The sequence below is a fragment of the Cygnus atratus genome, chromosome Z, assembly GCF_013377495.2.
Source record: "Cygnus atratus isolate AKBS03 ecotype Queensland, Australia chromosome Z, CAtr_DNAZoo_HiC_assembly, whole genome shotgun sequence".
Classification (NCBI taxonomy): Eukaryota; Metazoa; Chordata; class Aves; order Anseriformes; family Anatidae; genus Cygnus; species Cygnus atratus.
In genome coordinates this window covers 79,999,243-80,019,954 of record NC_066396.1, presented here as the reverse complement: position 1 = coordinate 80,019,954, position 20,712 = coordinate 79,999,243, and the positions used below count along the sequence as shown (strand labels likewise).

The following is a 20,712-nucleotide window of genomic DNA, read 5'->3' as shown; positions in this document are numbered from 1 at the left end:
TCCCAATTTAATATTGACACAATTGTTCCTGGTACCAGCGTGTTGGTGGTGGTGGAGTTCATGTGTCTTCTGCAGTATTTCGGAATTTATACGGGTAGATTGTATTATGCACGTGTAAATGCATATGTATTCACAATTACATCTGCTTACTTTCATGACTAAAGTATTTTCTGTTTGTCTTCTGTGCTTATTAGCATTTCTGTATAAATGAAGTTGCTATTTGCAAACCACTTCTAAATTAATATCCCATTATGAATGCCTCCTTGTTAAGTAGTTAGGCTGAGTTCAAGTATTTTTGTAGGGAACTTTTTTTTTTTTTTTTTTTTTCCCTTCCATAGACAACCAAAGCGAAATGCTTTGAAAAATTTATAAAAATTTTATAAAACACTCACAAAGGGGAAAAAGCCTCAAATTGGTGCAGATAACAGTGAAGCATTTTGAAACCCAAGGGGTATTTAAGCATTGTCTTAGTTTTTCTTTTTCTCCTCATAGTCAGCAAAGACTTTCTGCAGAAACACCCTATCAGAATCCTTCAGTGTTAAGATGCCATGTGCAGTTTTGTTAGAGAATTACTATTAACCTATTGTTTCCCAACAGATTTACTCCAAGAGAGGGCATAGGTGTATATACGTGCTGGGAAATCTAGACACATGAAAAATGAAGATATTTTTCTTGAGAGGCTTCTGCCACTAGCAGGTTCATGATTTTGAAGTCTCACAAACTCATTTTATTTTTCATTTGACATGTCTGGACATAGTCTTTGGGTTGTAACTGAGAAAACACACCTTTCTTTGGCAAGCACTCTCATGCCAAAGGCATGCTGGACTTCCCTCACCTTGTGTAGAGGTCCACTCCTCTATTTATGCGGAACTGAGGTGGTGAAAGGGGAGGAAACAAAAGCACTTGCTTGATATGGTCCTTTTGTCTGAGAATCAGTATTTGCGCAAGAGCTATAATGTGAACTTATTTGATAAAATTTTTTTGTCATCTAAGTGGTCTGGTTTTCAAAGATACACTCTTGCCTAAGTACAAAGTCCTTAAATTTAGACACCTGTTCTCAAAAACTTAATTAAGAAGGCAGTGAGCGCATTCTGTCTAGTTTTATGTTAATATAATCAAATGCAGTAGAGACACACGCAAATATATATACATATTTTCACACACAGGTGTACACATTTCAGCTATCTGCCCATCTCTCTGTTTCTGAGTAACCGCAAGGCCAGTTGCAGACTTGCCTTCAATATTTGCAAAGAACTGTTAAAATACTATTGCATACAAGACATTGCATAAATTATAAGAAAGATTTTTATACAGGAAAGTTTATTTTCCAGGGCATTACTGAATGACAGACAGATTTACTTGATTACAAATATCACATCTGCAGCAGAGTGAATGCAGCCTCATCTCCTTTGTATTAGTGTCTTGTGCTCGGATTTGCTAATGCCTGAGTAAGACGAGACGGTCATCTGATGCTTTGCCTACATCTAGCATGCTCTTCCATGTAGATTTGAATAAGTGTCGAGCTCACATTTCAGCACTACCATTGCTGGTAGCAATAAATAGGGTCTTCTCCTTACGCTGGCTTTAGATTTTCAGGGACCTTGCAGAAACTTACATTTTTCAGATAGGTTTGGATGGAAGCTGGCCAAGAAGCTGTAAAGTATGGGGTGAAATGACTATGGTCAGGTGCATGCTCACACACAAATGTTGGGTGATTACAGACAATTTAATTTATCAGGAAAACAGGCTGAAATGTTTAAGACTGAGAAACGCGTTTGCTTCCAATATGCTTGTGTTTTCCCGTGCTCCATAATATTGCAGGCTGTTAGGGGATTGTTTCAGATGAGGCACCTCAATACCAGAAAGTATGCCAGCAGGACTAATTTTTTTTTTTTTGTAAATCTTTTTCAATTTTTATTTCTTTTTAATCTCAGAGAACTAAAAGGGCTTGGTTGAAAACATTCAGCTTTTTCAAACACGTCCCCAAACTCCAGGGTCCCGGTATTCGGAGCTGTGTATTCCCAGTTAACACTGAAACACCGACTGCTTTAGCATCATTTACTTGGAGCCAGACTACAAAACTCATTGATCTCGTCTTTGCATAGCGGAGAGCTAATGTTAACTCTGCCTCTGTGACGCTTGGTGTTACAGAAGGATGGCAGAGTTCTCCATGTTTGTACCTCGGGGATGCTTTGCAATCACAAGGCACACAAGGGCAGAGTTGAAAGCACTCAACAGATGTGTTGTTCTACTCCACTTTTTAATTTGAGCCTCATATCTTGACTACATTCATTTTTAGACAGTTTATTGACCCAGATTCATCTGTAGTGTAGCTGTACTGAAACAAATGGGTTTACATCAGGGATTAATTTGGCCCATTATACTAACATCTACATTTCTTCATAATCTCATAATTTCATAATTTATAATTTCATAAATATAAATTCAATTTATAATTTCATAAATATAAAGATGTTTTCAAGGTTTCTTTTATTTTAAACTGAGTACAAAATTGCTCCTATACACAACTATTGCTCCTATACATAACACGCTGATGGACTGAGAGAGAGAGGAGAGGGAGAAAAACACAGAGACAAATAAGTGGAGGCAACAAAAATTCTTCAACAGCTTTTATTCTGTGATCGCTGAACATCAGTTCCAGCTAATGGCTCTGAAGCAGCACAGGACTTTACTACTGGGTATAAACAACACATAATGAGCATCTGTGGGACACTGGACAACTCCCGCCTGTGAGGGAAGGTCTTTGTAACTCATGTGGTGTTTTGCTGTTTCATTTTATTAACTCCCACTCATTAGACGGTGATGGTGCTTTCAGCTAACTTCTTCAGCTCCCGTGGCGTAAAGCGCTTCCTGCTGCTGGCCTTCAAGAGGTTTTGCTGAAGGGAAGAACGCACATGTGGTTTGCATGGGTGTTCTCACAAAAAGGTAGCTGAGGCAGACAAAAAAAAAAAAGCACAAAGAGCTGCTTGGTTTTCCATGTGCAGCCCTTGTTTTTCCCTGCATCGCTCACCAAGCCAGTCCTGCCTCCTTCTCAGGCAGACAGGGAAGTAGAAAATTCACCACAGACCTTGATCTCCTCTTCTGGCAGAGGGTCCGGGATGGGAGAAGACTTGTCTCCTGACCCTAGCCTTCCCTTTGACAGCTTGGGACTAGAACAAGAAAAAGTCATTGCCCGATCCCCACCCACTCACAGCCATTCATCCTGGGGCCCCTTTCATGCAATGAGCTCTACAAGTCATCGTTCTGGTGAGGAATGCAGGGGCATGCGCTCAGATTATAAATAGGGGGTGAAGGACTCCTAACCATTACAAACACCGCTTGTTTGGTCTGATTCATAAAAATAGAGGTTAAGAATATTATTGGAGTGTAAAATGTGGTGTTTTTTGTTGTTGGCTTTTATTTTATTTTTTGTTTTGTACAAAGAGTATCAGTTGAAAGCACATAGGAACACTTACAGGTGCTTGGAGTACATTTCTGGATGCCCTAGGACCACAGACACCGAGTGGAGAGGCCTACGGCAATTTCCCAAAGCTTTTGAAGAATCCTGCTGCCAAGTTGTTTGCTTGCTCCCAAGCCTCTAAACATGCCAGAGTTACTTTGTTCATTACACTGCTTCCCTGTGAAGCAGCGGGTTGATTCTCCTTCTGACCCATAAGACCTTCAGTGGTCCGGTGCCTGCAAACCTGCACAAGATGCAAACCTGCACAAGATATTTTCTACCGAAGTTCCAAGTAACTTCAAATTATTATTATTTTATTATTATTATTATTATTTTTTTTACAGTACACTTCTGGAACATTTTGCCAATTTGCAGTCCGCTCACTCATGTTATGATTTTTTTACACCCGGCTGCTGCTCTGGAAGGCTGCAACACGTACCGGCCCATTGCTGGTATAATTACATTCTGATTACTGCAGTTATAACAGTTTCAAACACTTTAGTGTGTCTTAGAAAAAAAAACAACAACAAAAAAAAACACAAATCCTTAACGTGGAGTGTAAAGAAAACACTCCCTGCTTTTTAAAAGGAAATACCACTGCCAGAAGGCATTTGCTGCTCACACTCTTTTAGCATGCGGTGGTTAAGTGGAGTCGCAGCACACCGCCAGCCCTACTGCCTCTGTCACGCTGCTCAGCAAGAATGCTCTCGCTGCTTAATGGCTTGGGTTTTTTGTAGGATAAAAAAGGAAGCGTGTGTTCACTATCATAAAGTGCATTTCAAGTTAGTTTAACAGACCAATGGATCAGTTACCACTTGAGAGGTGACATGGTGTAGACAAGATTAGGAGTACTTTATTTAAGTGCCAGACTTAGATCCTGCAGCTTGAGGAGCCTGTTGTCTGCTGTCCCCTCATTTGGAGCAGCATGTATTTCATATAACATAAGTTTATATACCTACATGTGTGTGGGTGTGTGAGTGCATACGTGTGTGTGGCACAGCTGTGGGGACCAATATATGAAAATTATTACTTTCATGTATAGGTAAAATAATTTGCTCATCATTTCAAAATATGATAGATAGGTTGGGGATTAAAATCCAGAAAACTCAAGGTTGTTGGTGTAAGATGGGCATCATCAGGAGTAGTCAGCATGGATTCACCACGGGGAAGTCATTCCAGACCGACGTGATGAGCTTCCAAGACGACATGACCAGCCCAATGGCTGAGAGGGCAGTGGGCATTGTCTTTGTGACTATGTTAAGGCGTTTGTCCCACGTAAGAGCCTCATGGAGTAGCTTTTGATGTAAGGCTGGATGAGCAGACAGTGAGATGGATCAAAAACTGGCTGAACGGCTGGACACGGAGGGTTGTGGTCAATGGTGCAAGGCCTGGTGGGAGGCCAGTAACAAGTGGAATACCCCAGGAGCTGATACAGGGTCTGGTCCTGTTTAACAACTTCATTAACGATCTGGATGACAGGTAGATTGCACCCTCGATAAATTTGCAGATGACAGAGAACTGAGGCTGCGGCTGACCCACCAGAGGGCCGCGCTGCCATCCAGGTGGGCTCAGCAGGCCAGAGAGGTGGGCTGGCAGGAGCAAAGTATCTACAGCAGGCTGAGGAAGCTGATCCTTTTCCTCTGCTCAGCACTGGTGAGGCTGCACCTGCAGTAATGTGTCCAGCTCTGGGCTCCCCAGTACAAGGCAGACCCAAACATACTGGAAAGACTCCAACAGACAGCAAGTTGATCAAGGGATGAGAGCCCCTCTCCTGTGAGGAGAGGCTGAGAGAGCTGGGACTGCTCCACCTGGAGAAGGGGAGGCTCAAGGGGATCTCATCGGTGTCCTTCAATACCTGAAGGGAGGGTGCAAAGAGGACGGAGCCAGGCTCTTGTCAGTGGTGCCCAAGGACAGGGCAAGAGGCAGCAGGCACAAACTGGAGCACAAGAAGCTCCCTCTGAGCACCAGGCAGCACTTCCGTGCTGTGTGGGTGCCTGAGCGCTGGCACAGGCTGCCCAGAGGCTGTGGGGTCTCCTCCTGGGGGATCTTCAAAACCCGCCTCGACACGGGCCTGGGCACCCTGCTCTGGAGCAGGGGTGGGACCAGATAAGCTCCTGAGGGCCCTGACAGCCTCAACCATTCTATGATTCCGTGGTCACAAATGCCCCAACTGGGCAAACAGTTAAGGCAGAAACTTGCATTATTAATCCGTCGATCATGAGATGAAAATCCACATAGCAGAAAAAAAAGGCTATTTTAAAAGTTAAAAATAAAGAGAACATATTGTAATGACATTTGTTCTCATTGTTCCCTTCACACAGTTTGTTACATTCTCTCTACATAGGCCCTAGGATTGCAGATTTTCCCATGTTTATTGGTATAAGAAATATCTCAATGATTTTCTCAGACAGGGTCTTCTGGGAAGCAAATTTATTCATTTATTCACAATTGCAATGCTGTGTGTCCTGCGAACAGGGGTGCACAGTAAAAGCATATCATTACCTTATATCCCCTATTACCCGATGTTTAATTCCTACCCTTCCCTCACTGGCTGAGTACTACAGGCCCACAACCTACACTTGTAACTACGCCCTGTATATACATTTTTATTTGACTAAACTTTAATTCCTTTGTTGTTGTTTTTTGTTTGTTTGTTTTGGAAATGGAAGGGCCCAAGATTTTGTAGGTTCTTGTTCTGGCCAATTCTGCAAGTGTTTGTCTTGTTTTCCTTAGCCATTATTCTTATCCTGGGACAGTCTCGTTCTCTGGAGATAATCAAAACCCGCCCAGCTGCCATCCAGCACAATGCGATGTCTCCCCATGCTGAGGTCACCCAGCGATGGGCTCTGAGGTCACCCAGCAACGGGCTGTGACCTCACGGCTCTCGCTGCTCATATTGGGGCGCCGGCAGAGCCCGTCCCAGCCTGGCTCGTGCCTGGACTCCCGCTGAGCGTTTGTGCGAGGCTTGGAGAGGCGAGCAAGGATTTGGTGGAGCTGTGCTGTGGGGCTGCCGGCAGCTGCTCTCGGTGCCCATCCCGCAGCCAGTGCCCGTGTTTCCCCGGCCCTGCCTGGCTCAGGCAGCCGGGGCCCTGTGAGGCGCGCCCGCAGCAGCGCAGGTGAGCTGTGTGGGGACACGTGCCCTGGGGCGGCCCGCGGGGGGCATGAGACGGCCCAGCCGCGGGGCTGGGGCTGGGGCTGGGGGGTTTCCTGCTGAGGGGCCGGGGCACAGCCAGTGACCTTCTCTCTTCCTCGCAGCACGTTCAATACCTGCTTCTGCAGTGTTGGTGCAGGGGAGCAGCTCGTCACCATCAGCTCTCCCCAGCCCACTGCAGTCTGAAGATCATGGCCACAGAGGAGGTGTGGACATGTCCCATCTGCCGGGAGGGGCGAAAGGACGTGGCCTATGCGACACCATGCAACCACCAGTTCTGCCTGGGCTGCATCCAGCGCTGGGCAAAACTGAAGGCAAGCTGCCCACTTTGCAGAACGAGCATGAGAAGCATCAAGGTTTCCGTGCGGGGAGAGGAGGACTACTTGGAATGCATCGTCTCCCCTCCCTCAGTGCCCGTACCTGAGGGCTTCCAGGCAGGCAGCGCCACCGCCCCCCACAGCCCTGCAGCACTGGCTCCATCCTCTGTGCCAGCCGAGGAGAGGGATGCGGAGCCCGATACCCGGGCTGCTGTGGGCGGCCTCCTGCCCGAGGACTGGGCCGTGCTGTTCAGGGAGCACCGGGACATCCTCAACGCTGTGCTGCCCTGGCTGCGCCAGGAGCTGGCAGCCATCTATGGGACACGCTGGTGGCAGGCGAGAGCTGCAGAGAGCTTCCTCCTACACTCCCTGTGTGTGATGGGGCTGGACAGGGACGCCTTGATTCATCACACACAACCCGGCATGGGGCCCCTCACCGTGCCACTCATCAACGGGCTCGTCAATGCCATCGTGGGCCTCTGCGGAGAGGAGGCACAGAGGCTGCTGGGCCTCGAGAGTGGCCGCACTGCCAGGGCGCAGGAGGACAGCCCTGCAGCTGCTTCTGGTCCCACTGCCTCCATGCAGGGAACCATCAGCACCAGCCCCGCGCCCTCCAACAGCAACACAGGCCCTGACATGGAGGAGCTGCCCAGCACATCCAGCGCTTTCCAGCGTGGGGGTCCTGGTGAAGTCCCAGCTGCAGCCAACCCCCAGGAGCAGGAAGAGCCCCGTGAAGAGCTGGGGCAGGAGGCAGCAGCAGGTCCCTCTGCCCGGGGCTGCAGGCGCAACTCCTCCACTCCTGGCCACTCATCCTGGGGGTCCCGGCGCCCCAGGAAGCGCACCCGGGCAGGCAGTGCCCAGGACTCCCCCCAGCCCTGCAAGAGGCCGCCCCCCCGGCACCTCTAGCAGGGCTCCTGGTGATCTTAAATCAAAGAACAACAAAATATATGACTATAGCACAGAAAAAGTCCGTGACTCAAAAGTGTGACTCAGATGAGAGCTGGCACAGCCACATGCATGCTGCTGCCTTCTCTCCCTTTTCCTGGTGCCATCCCCGCGTCCTGCTGGCCCCCACTGTCCCTCACACCCACGACGGCAAGAACCTCATACTTGCAATGGTAGAAGCGACCTTGGGATGACTGGAAACATATCCTTTGCCCCATGCCACTGCCAGGAACACAATCATGGGCTTTGAAAAACAAGTCCTATGGCGACATGGCACCCCAGAAAAAGAACTGAGTATCTCAAACAACCTCAGCGACACTCGGGCCAAAGAGCATGGTATTGAGTGGGTGTATCACTACCCCTGTCACGCACCAGCCTCCCGCTGTCCCTCAGAGACGTTACGGGTCGCAGCTGCCGCCCCACAGCGCCGCCAGCGGCCGTTAGAGGCCGTGCGCAGAGGGGGCGCGTGTGCCTCCAAGGCCACCGGCGCTACGCGCATGCGCGTCTGTGCGCCGCGCCGGGCGGTGAGTAGTACGCATGCGTCAAGGCGCCGCACCGGCCCTCTCCGCACCGCCCTGCTCCCCTCACACGGCTCCGGCTGCCCCCCGCGCCTGTCGGGCCGTGCGTCCGGCTCGGTGCCCGCTGCGCGCACCGCCGAGCGGCTCGCCTCGCATCCCCTCGCCAAGCATCCAACGAGACGACGCGCGGAGCGCTCGGATCTGCGCCGCCTGCCGTCTCCGCATCCCTTTCTGCTCAGGCATCGCGGCGGGCAGCCCTCAGCGGGGCGGGGTCCTGGCGGCGGAGGGGTCCTGCGGTGACCTCGGCGGTCGGCAGCCGGCGCGGGGCCTGGCGGGGCGGAGCGGGGCCGGGCCGGGCCGCGCCGGGCCCACGGGAGCCGAGCGGGGCCGGACGGAGCGGGGCCGATAGGAGCGGGGCGGATTTATGCGCTGCGAGCGGGGCCGGGCCGGGCGGCTGGAGCGGCGGCGGCGGCGGCGGGCGGGAGCAGCATGGTGAGCGGCTGGGGGGGGGTTGTTAATTGGCTAATTAATTGATTAGCGCGGTCCCGAGGGCTCTGCGCGTCCTCGGGAGGCTGTGCGGAGACCTTGAGCCCTGTGTGCGGGTCTGTAGGTAGATAGGGGGTAAAATCTACCTAAGTTAAAAAAAAAAAAAAAAGCTATTCAATTCTGCTAATATTCAGATATTTAATTAATACTACTTATATATGTTTCTTGATTATGTACATTATGTGAAAGGAAGGGTAGCTCTTCACCTCCTTGCATCTTTTCTTCCTTTCTTTTTATTTCTTTCCTGCAGAGATTAGAGTACTGAATATCAAGGCATTGAAATAATTCCTGTTATTTGCAGTATTCCACCCATCTATCACTGCATTTCAAGATAATTTTGGAAAGCTCTAAACAAATATCCCTTTTCCTTTCAATGTAGGCCCTTATTTTAATAAATGGGGTGCTTTTTTCTGTTTTCCGATGGGCTTGAGAAGTCAGTTCCAGTTTTCTTTGCTAGTTGCTGGCAGTGAGGACAAATGGTCCTTGGCCGTGGTTCCATGGCATACATGAAAAAACGTTTTTTCATAGTGCACTTGTAGGCTGTCTGTAAGCTGCATTCTCCAGCACCAAGTCAGTGGTAGAATGAAACGTGCAACAGTTTCTTTTGCATCAGTGGGCGTGCAAATTAAGTCACTGAAACAATTGGAAAACACTGCTCTGAGTTGTGGCCACCCACACTCACCTTTGCAGCTGTAATGCCTGTTGCACAGGCTCACAACTTTCAGTTCTGCACAAACATTTAAGATGTTTACATTTAACATTTAAATATAAAATTTACATAAACATTTAATACCATGAGGTCATAGTGTTTGGAGTGCTCAGTATTAGAGTCTTTAAACTTTTTGTTTTTGGAATGATTCTTGTAATGGCAAAGCTTTCAATTTAAAAAAACTAATGTTTTGGGGAGAGATTTTCCGAGTTTCCAGCTTGTGTTTTGATTAGGGAAATATGGGTAAACTAGATTTTAAAAATCTGTTAGTTGCAATATGATCTAACCTTGGATTTTTTTTTTTTCCATTGTAGTAGATCAATTTTCAGTGTTCTGGCTAAGGGATGTTCTCTATCAGTTGCTGCAGTAATAATGATAATTTTATGACTTTAAAAGTTGCCTTGGTTCTGGTCATGAGATTTCTACAGCAGTAACTTGACTTGCCTGATATTTGCTGGTTCTGTAATCATGATGCTTAGATGGTACTCGTGCTTCTTGTTCCACTGAGAACAAAACAGAATTGGTTGGTGGGAAAATACATCTTGATGCAAAGGCAGTCATGCTGCTGTTGACTGCTTCCATCTGCCTGTTTGTGACTCTCCTTTGAACGCGGGGAAAGACACTGGTCAAGGCAGACTTGACCTCTTGGGTGGGAAAGACCCATGGAGGTGAGCGGTTTGGTGGTAGTCTGGAATTCCTCACGTCTTGTTTCACACTGTTTGATATTCTGTACCTTTCTGCTATGTTGCAAACAGCAGAAAGAGTAGGAAAATACAAATTCAGGAAATTCTGGTCGTAAAACAAAGAAAAAATCCAAATTTTAAGGAGATGTCTCAATGTAGATGTCTTTCCTAAAATCAGCTTTATGCGTTTTTGATATTTACAGATGGTAAGATATTCACTGTCTCAGAGTACCACCTGTATAAAATATCAGTCTGGCTTACAGGCATTTTGTAAAAGTACTCTTTTTCATAGGAAGCATACATTTTAAGACTTTGCACAGTGAGCTCAGTTTTCTTTGACCATCCCATATAGTATTTTATGATACTTAACAAGCAATCTTGAATTGCATTTGCGTTTCTGCAAAGCACTGTTCTGCTTATACAAGCTTCAGCATGTATATGTACATAGAGAGAAAACTCTGCCTGTGGAAAAGTCTGATCTAAGAGTAAGAGCCACAATGTGCCATTGATTAAATGGCATTTCAAATATATTGTATTCAGCTCTAAGGCGTCACAAATACCATCACGCTTTTGGATTTCTGTAAGAGAGGAGTATTGGCTATATCCTAGAAATCTTGCGGGTTGCTACTACTTTAAAAGCTTTTCCACATCTTGCCAAAAAGGTCATGAATTTTCAAGTACGTTTGTGTGCTGCCATGGAGAGAATTTGCTATGCCCTGCATTAACATCTGTAGGATACTGCAGTGCACTCGTGTAAAAATCTTGCTCTTGCAAGACTTGCACTTCAAAAAATAAGTGTCGACGCTGTGTTTCTGAACGTGAAGCTGTGGATTGGATGCTCCTGGCCGCGCTCTCGGGCGTGCAGTGGTGTTGCTGGTACACCCTTCTGAGCAGTCCCCATGCTGTGTGCAGCTCTTGGCTTCAGACCCAGGCCCCTGTGCAGGGCTGGAGTTGGATGTTGTTGCAGACAAGTAATTTTAAAGTCCTGAGTAAAGCTGGGCACTGAATTAGTAATATACTGGTGTGTGGTGAGACAAAACCTTGGAGGGCAGAAGATGAGGTAAAACCCTGACATGGTGCTACAAGAATAACCTTGAGCAAGGTCAAAATGAGGCTGAAGCCATGCCTTGGCATAAACCTCGGTTATCTTTGTTTTGCATGTTCTGTAAATAAGTTCATGATGAATAGAAAAACGTCCTTTAGAAGTACTACTTTTATAAATGTTTGGTTTTTTTTTCTTTTGGTACTATTACGAGACAGTCATAGTTGTATTATAAGTACACATCTCTTGTAGATAAGAGTATTGTAACGTTATCATAATTACTTTTTCTTACCTTTTGTTCTCCTAGTTATCACCAACAACATCTCCACTTACATGGTGTTAGAGGTGTAGACTGTGAAGGCCAAAGTCTAGGTTATACTTTATTCAAACTTGCCATATTGCCTTTTGGGCTTATCATCATTTCTGAAGGCTTTAAGAGCCTGGCTATTTTACCTTCTAATGCAACTGTTAACACCTCTCTTGTAGACCACTTTGGCATTCTCTGTTATGTTTTATTAAAAACGTCTTGTAAAATGTGTGCTATGTTGCACAAGCAAAAGAAATAATTCCATACTTCTTTCAAGGTCCTGGAATTCAGTGCTTGAGAGTTTTAAAACACCTCTGACCAAAGATCTTCCTCTGAAACAGAATTTCAGCAACTCTAAAATTTATTAAACATTGTAGTCCCTGGTTGTTCTGTTTCAGTCTCATCTTTGACCCCGGGGTTGCTTGCCAGCCTCTATTTTGCAGAGAAACTGGACGGTCGTTCCTTTGGGCTGAGTGCTTCTCAGCCCTGTTCACATTGACAGAAACGCTTCTCTGATCAGCAAGATACTGATTTATACCTCCAGTGTCTTGAATTTGGCTTTCAAATTCCAGGCTGCAGAGCTGGATCATGGCAGGGACATGGATCTATGTGGAATCAGAGGATGCTGCAGTCGTAGGAGATGAGCTCAAATTCTTCCATTTTCCACAAACTGTTCTGTAACTTTGTACAGTTTACTTAATCTGTGCAACAGTTCCTCATCTCTAAGATGCCTTTTATGAAAGACTTTTTCTTGTAAAATTGCTTTGTCCTTGAACAACATCTCCTTCAAATATTTGTCATATTCTGTTAAGTAGGGCTAGATTTCTTTTTTTTAAGTTGTGGATTTCTGGCAAAATGCTAAATTCTGTTTCCTCTAATTTAAAGTGTGTCAACAGAGGATAAGGTATTGGTTCCCACCAATACCTAATCTGCATTTATATTCCTGAAATGAGTGGCTCTGTATTTAAACTGATATTAGTGGTAATAAGAAGACTTAAAAGCATGTGTGAGATTTTTTCTAGACAGGGCCCAAATTGGAATGAACTCTCTATTTTGTGGTTTTCTGTGAGGAAAAAGTGCTGTGACCTCATGTTGCAATTTTGAGATGGTTTGGGATGGTGTGGGTTTTTCTAGAGACTACACGTGTACTAGTACACGTATAAATAAGTAGTTTGTAAGTATGTGCAGGTAGAAGAGTTGGCACAATGTTGTGCTTTGCACGTGTTATTTTGAGTGGGCATAGTGCCCACTCACATTTTTTTAACTTCATGTGACAGCTTCTCTCTGGTAACCTACTGCTTTTGGTTGATTACAAACATTCATAAATCAAGAGAAAAGTGCACTGATTGCACGAGTGAGTATATCCATTATTAACTGCTTGAAATGTAGAAAGATACCAGAAGGCAATACCTGTCTCAAAGTTTAACTTAAAATCGAAATTAGCAGTATTGTTGCTGCTGTTATGTGTTTTGTTTTTTTTTCATTCCTAAAAACCTGCTAGGTTGTTTCCAGTTGGGAGCTGAAATATTTTTGTGGGTGTGTCTGTTTTTAAGGAACACAGGAGCAACCTTTGTGGGAATGAGCATGGTGAATTCCTGCTGAAAGGGAGCGAGGAGGATGCAGAGAGTCATTCAGTTGCTTAAGACAGAATGATCCTAATGGGATCAGTTACAACTTGCAGCCTTCACTCGAGTAAAGAAATGGGTTTCTCTAGGGGCACTTCTAAATAGTCTGTTGCATTGTAAACATTTTAGCTCAGCTAGTGGACCTCCTACTTTTTTTTTTTTTTAAACAACTGCCTTGATTTGCATCGTTTTCTCTCCTCTTAGTTGCCTTTAGTTGAAGACTTCAGCAAACAAGCTAGGTCAAGGGACAGTGGTGTTCCTGTCCCATTATTTGAATGTGAGAAATGGTTAGGCTTATCCTAAGATGGTCAGAATAAACACTTGGTTTTAGAAATGTATGGTTTTGTAGACAAGTTTAGACAAGTATGTAAACATACTTGTATTGTAAACAAGTATGGTTTTGTAAACAGGTTTTTGTAAAAAGGGTATGTAGTTGATGAGCAATATAGTAATTGAAACATATCAATTATATTATGCAGACGGCTTGTTTTAATAGCATTTCCTTTCATTTTAGGTATACATCCCCTTAGGTAGGGAGTGGTTTTGAGTTATTTTAGTTGCGTGACTTCAAGACGCCAAGAATCCGTAATAAAAATGCAGAGTTTAAAATAATACATAGAGATTTCAGGACTAAGCTGGATCATAAGCAAAAGTAAGGTCTTCTGAAGTACGTCAGAGAGTTGATGAGAGTAATGTAAAGGAGCGGTTGAAACTTCAAGAGTGCAAGAGAGGCTTGAGTACTGAAGGAACTTTTGATAGCTGAGGAAAACCCAGACATCTTATTTCAAGTTACAGCGAAGTAGGAAATACTTCTAAGTGGTACTTGAAACCTCATTATGAAATGTTTGATAAAGTTTATTCTAAGTGATTGCAAATGGAAAAAGGTAGTTTATGCTATCTTGATCTTCTTCAGTCCTGTTTCATTAAAGATGATACTGGACATCGCCTATAACAACTGATCTATGATTTTCATAAAAGCAGAATTGACAACACAATTTGTGATTTATTTAAACAAAAATTATGTTAACCGCTAGTTGTGTAGCAGGTGTCTGTGGCAGGGACCTGACTTTCATGACCATGCTGAAGACTTTTATGACTCCTGTCTGAAGATTGAAGACCGTGAGGAGGGGACGGCATCCACCTGATCAACTGGGGGTAAAAAGCATCTCTGCTAACAGGATGGCGAACCGGGTGAGGAGAGCTTTAGATGAGCAGTGATGGAGGAAAGAGGTGGTGACTCACAAATCAAGAGGAGAATGTGGTGGTCTGAAAGTCTTTGAAAACAACTGATCAGGGCAGAATGGGGCCCACTGATGTATAAACATAAATAAGGAAATACCTGCGCACAAATAACGAGGTCAGCATTAAGGGGGAGAAGCTCTCATACCTCTTCTGGGCAATTAGCACAATTGGTGCATTTCTAATGTGACTGTACAGTAACGCCTGCAGCATGGGGAACAAAGGGGACATGGGGGGTTGGTGTGGCTGTGATTTCATTGGGATATGAGGGAGACTTACTGCTTGAGAGCAGCAGGGATGCATGGAGGTGTACCATGGGATGAGGAGTGAACTGTCTGAGAGCTTATGGGTGAGTTGTATTAGGGCTGAGCAATATGCGTGGTGTAAGTGTCTGCTATACACAAACGTCTTATTCACAAAGGTGTAGAAGATAAGCCCGTCTGCAGACAGCTGGAAGAATCCTCATGTGACTGGCACTGGTTCTCACAGGGTACTTCAACCACACCAACATCTGCTGAAGAACACAGGAGGATACAAACAATCCAGGAGGTGTTTGCTGTGCGTTGATGGCAATTTCCTAACACAGGTGACTGAGAAGGTGTTGAGGAAGGGTGCTCTGTTGGACCTCAGACTTGCAAACAAGGAAGAACTGGTCAGTGATGTGAACGCCGGTGCAGCCTTTGTTGCAGTAACCTTCAGATGGTAGACTTGAGGATCCTGGGAGAAGGAAACAAGGCAAATAGCAGGTTCACAACTAGTCTTCAGGACAGCAGACTCTGGCTTGTTCAGGCCTCAGCTGGAAGAATCCTGTGGAGCATGGTCTTGGAGAGAAGAGGGGTCTGTGAAAGCTGGTTGACTTTCAGGGATCACCTCTTTCAAGCTCAAGAACAATAGATGATGATATGCAGGACGTGATACATGCGGGTGAACATACAGCTCATTGCAAAACTCAAACATGGGAAGTATGCAAGAGGTGGAATTGGGGCCAGGTCATCTACAAAGTAGGTCCAACCAACCACCTGTATTAGGACCAGTATCACCAAAAAAATGCAAAGGGTTTTCATAACTGGAGATTACTTGCTCAGAGGCTCTGATGCGCCCATTTGCTGTCTGGACAATCTCTAGCGAGGTTTGCTGCCTGCTGTGGGCTCACATTTGTGATATCATGAAGAGGCTACCAAGCCTCGTGAGGACTACTACTCAATCCTACTCTTTCAAATGAGGCTGCAACAAGGAGACTCTGAAATATCAAAAGGGGCTTTATATATAATATTAAAAGAGCTGAGACCGTTCAGCCTGGTGAAAGCTAGGGAGGGATTTTGTCCTGGGGTATAAATACCTGATGGGAGCTGGGGTGGGGAATTAGCAAGATGGAGCCAGGCTTTTTAAGAGTGGTGCTCCGTGAAAGGACAAGAGGCAACGTGCACAATACAGAATATTCCATTTAAACATTAAAAGAAGAAGAAGAAAAAAGATTAAAAAAAAAAGGTGAGCCCGTCTATGACTTCTTTGCCACTGGTTAATGGCATACTGCTTCTGTATATAGAAATATTTTTACCTCTTGACCTTCTATTACACATTACGTCAATACAGAGCGACTGAAGTGTAATTCCCAGCTTGTACAACTGCAGACAGAAATATTTTCTCTTCAAGGCATTGTTAGTAACTAGCAATATCCAAAACGTGATGTCTAAGAATGAATTTAAAGGTAAACATGTACATACCATTTCTTAAATGTAGTATTTTGTGTGCTAATTGAAAATGTACATATACTCCGTTTCACAGGAAAGTATTCCCAAAAATAGTTTGAAAGGGTGGGAATATCTAATTTGGCTGATCCTTTGTGTCTTTTCAGTGCCATGTTTTGGTGAACTTTCCTCATATCGGTTGGATAGTTTTTCTTCTTCTATTGCTTGTTATATGTTAAGTTTGAAAGTCTTGGAAATACGAGAAAATAAAATGTACATACTTCATGTTTTTAACATGGTATTAATTGATAGAATTTCATGTGCAGGATTAAAGTAATGTGATGCAATGTTGCATTCATTGTTATTTAGCTTGAGAAGTTTAACGTTGCTTAATAAAGCAACAAGAAACAAGCAAGAGCTAACAGTCAGAATTAAAGCTTGCTGAGTGATGAGGGGTGAGAGTACTGCTGGCCCTGCTCAATTGCCAAATCTTGATCAAGATTTGGGTGATAAAGTGAAGTTACCTCCATTCCTGTGCACCCTCCCCTCCCTTCACCGTATGTTCCTTTATTTCAGTAAGGAGCCAAATGCTCTGTACTAATAGAAGGTTGACATTTCGAGACATAGATGTTGTAAATTCTTAACTCCAGTGGGTTTGTTTGGTGTCAGCTCTTAAATCATGCCAGAACTGAAATGACCACAAAAAGCAAGATTATAGTCATAGTCGGTGGTGTAACATTGAGGTGTGGCGTACCGTGGAGTGCCATGTCAAGATGTAGCTTCACAACCTGGTGAGCAGAGGCGCTCTGGTGCACACAGCATCATCTGTCAGAGAGTTGCTGATGCTACTAGCCTTGAGATCCACCAACACCTCTTCTTTTAGGTGATACACGTAACTGATGATGGCAAGGTCCAGGTGATTTATTGAAAACTGATACAGCATATTTTTTTTTTTCTTGTCTAGTTTAAAAAGAAATGAAAAAATGTTATCCGTGTGATATGAAGGTGCTTTCAATATGTAAAAACAAACAAAAAGGTTCATCAGCACTTTTTAAAAACACATACTGACTTGTTGTTTGACTTATTCCTCTACAGGGTGTGATAGGTGTACAGTTGGTGGTGACCATGGTAATGGCTAGTGTCATACAGAAGATCATACCTCATTATTCTCTTGCTCGTTGGCTTCTCTGCAGTGGCAGGTAAGATTAAAAAAAAAACACACAGTTGCTACACTGCTTGTGAATATGATAAAACAATTATGCATCAGAGTAGAAACAGTAGAACATACCAATTTAGTTTAATTACTTTCCAAGAAAGCAATCCACTGTTCTTGAACTTTATTTACACAGCACTGTGACACCTGACTTACAGGTTCAAGGTATAACAGCAGTGCTGCTGGAAATGGAGTCTTGTTTGTGCTATTAATTGTATCAGCCATAAAGTTAGCTGTTGTCCAGCTTCTACATTATTAAAGACAAAAGCTGCATACTTTAATATTGAAAAGCTAAACTATATACAGAGCTCTAAAGAATATATTCTTAACAATGCACCTGCTGATATACAGAGTGTGTAGGCATTTATTAAGAATCCTGTTTTTTTAATACTTCATAGGACAGGATTAGTATCAATTTCAGTATAGTACTTTCATAACAATAGATCAAACAGATATAATGAGTTGCAAGGGGAGCATTCCCTGTGTGTTTGTATCCATAATAACTAAAAGCAGCTGCTGTTTTGAATATAAATCAGTATCTTAAATATTAAAAAATAAAAATGAAAAAAAAAGTTTGTTTTTTTTTTTCTTCTGGGAAGAAAAACACTTTGTATGATTAGAAGGTAGTATGCTGTCTTTCATAATGGTTAAAATTTTGAGAACACAAAATCTCTGCTCTTTGAGTTCTGAAGGAATATCCTTGAATAATAATGTGCTCCACAGGATTCTTAACTGGTCTTGTGCAATTTTCCACTACCTTTTTACCTCTGCATCTTGGAATTAGCAGTGTTTTATTCTTTTTAATTTTTCTCTTTTCAACACTGAAATAATGGCCAATGAAAAATGACTCTTGTTTAAATGTTAATTAAGTATTACTTGTTAGTTGGAATGGAAAACAGATTTGTGGGCAGGCAGATGATACAAAGAGGAATCATACTCTTAATTGTTATGAGAAGTTTCATTGTTGAAGTATTACATTGTTAGTGAACTCTTGAAAATTTTTAGTAAATGTGAAACTGCAACCTTTGTTTTTTATGGTGTGGTACTACTCTAGTGTTTTTATCAATGATAATTCAAACAATATTTTCTACTTTAATGTGATATTTAAAACATTTGTTTAAATTTTGATTTAAGAGGTTATACATTTGTCTTTTTTTTTTTAAAGACTTGTTCAATATTAAGCCCTTGTTCTTCATTCTTCTGGAATTTTCAGTTTCTGGATCCTTGTTCTAAGGCATACCTTGTGCCAGTGAAAGGGAAAGGTTTGCTGTTCAAATATGTTTTGTCATCCTTTTCTCTTTCTTTGCACACCTACAGATTGATAAGTACATAAAGCAAGTTTTTTGTACTTGTGCTCCCACTGAAGTCAATGGGAGTATTGTTATTGCTTTTCATGCTAGTAACCTTGCAGATCTCATTGTTGCTTTTCAGTGCTTTATTTATCTGGTAACTATTTTAGTGCATTGTAGTTTCAGTCATTGTGAATAACCCTCGGAATACAAGAACTATGTGAAGAGACAGAAATACTTCTGTTTTCTAGAAATGAAAACAAGCCGGAAGCTTTGCTGAAACAGGAATCTGAATTTAACTGTCAGAAAGAAAAATAGTTATTTTCTTACTTTAGCTGACAAGTTTATGTTAACATATTTTCCTTAGAGTTGTACATTTGCAAACAAGTGTTTTCTTTGACAGACCTGTGTTAGTGGGGCGGTGGAGAGTGTTATACACATGTATATGTACACCACACACGCTGCAGTCCAGCTTTCCTAGGAAATGTTACCACCTTTTCCTCCTTCCTCTTGTCAATATATTTCAGCTAATCTGTGGTTTAAGTTATTTGGCCTAAACATTTTTCTTCCAAAGAGGTGGGAGGCTTTTCTAAGTGAAGTCATCAGAAATACCTACAAGAGAGAGCTCTCACCAAAGGGGAGGGAGGTTAAACACATTACCAGTAAAGCCAGCATCTCTAAGTTGTCTAAGAAAAGTTGGTTTCAAGGTGCCTGCATGTGTGCATTCAAAGTCCATTAAAAGAAAGAAAGGCATTTCAAAATCTAAGAGTTCTTAGGGTGGATACAAAGTAATCTATTCTGTTGCAGGGTGAACAAGTATTGACTGTTGAAAAACCATTTACTTATATTTGAAAAGGAATGCAAACTTTTTCAAATGATGCTGCTTTCAGAGCTTCAACAGAATATGAATATTCACATTTATTAAGTAAATGAATTTGCGGCCCAAGTATCTCCATAGGCCTTTGCATTTTTAACTAGTAAAACTGTCTCTACCAAAATGTTGCTTTTAGGTTGCTCAACCTCTTCTGTCCTTCTATTTCCAAGCCACTGTAGGATGACAGGAGAAAAATGGTGTACTGTTCTGCATTTATTAATGACAGTATTCGAATTAACTAGGGCATATCTGTGCTGGTCTTGCTATTGAGATTAATTTGAATCTATCAAAGCTACAGGGTTGTCTCAGCTTTAAACGTGCATAAGCTAAAGCAAATACAAACTAAATATTTTTTCAGCTCTACCTTTATGAAAATGTTTGAAATCTTTTGGTTTTAACATTTTAAATTGAAGGCTGTAAGGTTTATTTAGTAAAAGAACCCTCTTGTATCCTGTTAGTTGTAATTATGAATCACTTGGAACACAATTTTGTAGTGTAATTAAGACCAAGTTGTTGTTTAAGTATCCTTGATTTGTGTTAGTATACTAAACAGGTAAAGAATTTTGGCTATAATAATCTCAAATTCACTGATGTAGATTTGAGTGGTCCTACTCGATGAGCTTTTTTTAACCAGAGTAATAATGATGGTTATGGCTGTTTCTGATTATTACCCTGTGTTAACCTGTAACACAAAATAGTGGCTTTCTCCACAAAAGGACTTCCACATATATTTGGATAAATTTTCCAAGTCTGTTGCTGTTTGTTGTTGGGCTCCTCTGCCTTAGCATTTCAGCATGGAAATCAGAGTGACAGTCTTCCTAAATGTGAAGGGCAGCCCACTTTTGCCACATGGGAAAGACCTTATTTCAGCTACCGTGGTTCTTGCATAGGAAGAAGGATAAACCTTTGAGACTGAACCATTTCTCTTTTCTCGCTTCAGAACTCCCTTGCCACCACTTGCCTTTTAAATAAGTGGATAGTGCATCGACTCGTGAAAGGGGAGAATCTTAAAGCTCGGCTACATGAAAATTAGTGATTTTTGTTTTTTTAAGTAACACTTTAGTGTGAATCCATAAATGAAATAATAGAACATGCAAATATCTTTC

General features: G+C 43.2%; 1 protein-coding gene across 4 annotated transcripts in view; it reads left to right on the top strand.

The window, feature by feature from the left end:
- The first annotated feature begins 8,703 nt into the window (after positions 1-8,703).
- Positions 8,704-20,712, top strand: part of TMEM161B (transmembrane protein 161B) — a 47,565-nt gene continuing 35,556 nt past the window's right edge. For 2 of the 4 annotated variants that reach the window (XM_050716451.1, XM_035563196.2), the window contains exons 1-2: positions 8,705-8,883; positions 17,326-17,429. In XM_050716451.1, coding sequence (XP_050572408.1) covers positions 8,881-8,883; positions 17,326-17,429 — 107 coding nt within the window. In that variant the 5' untranslated portion in view covers positions 8,705-8,880. Of the gene's footprint in view, positions 8,884-17,325; positions 17,430-20,712 lie in introns of all 4 variants that reach the window. The other 2 variants (XM_050716450.1, XM_035563197.2) reach the window with 2 other exon arrangements.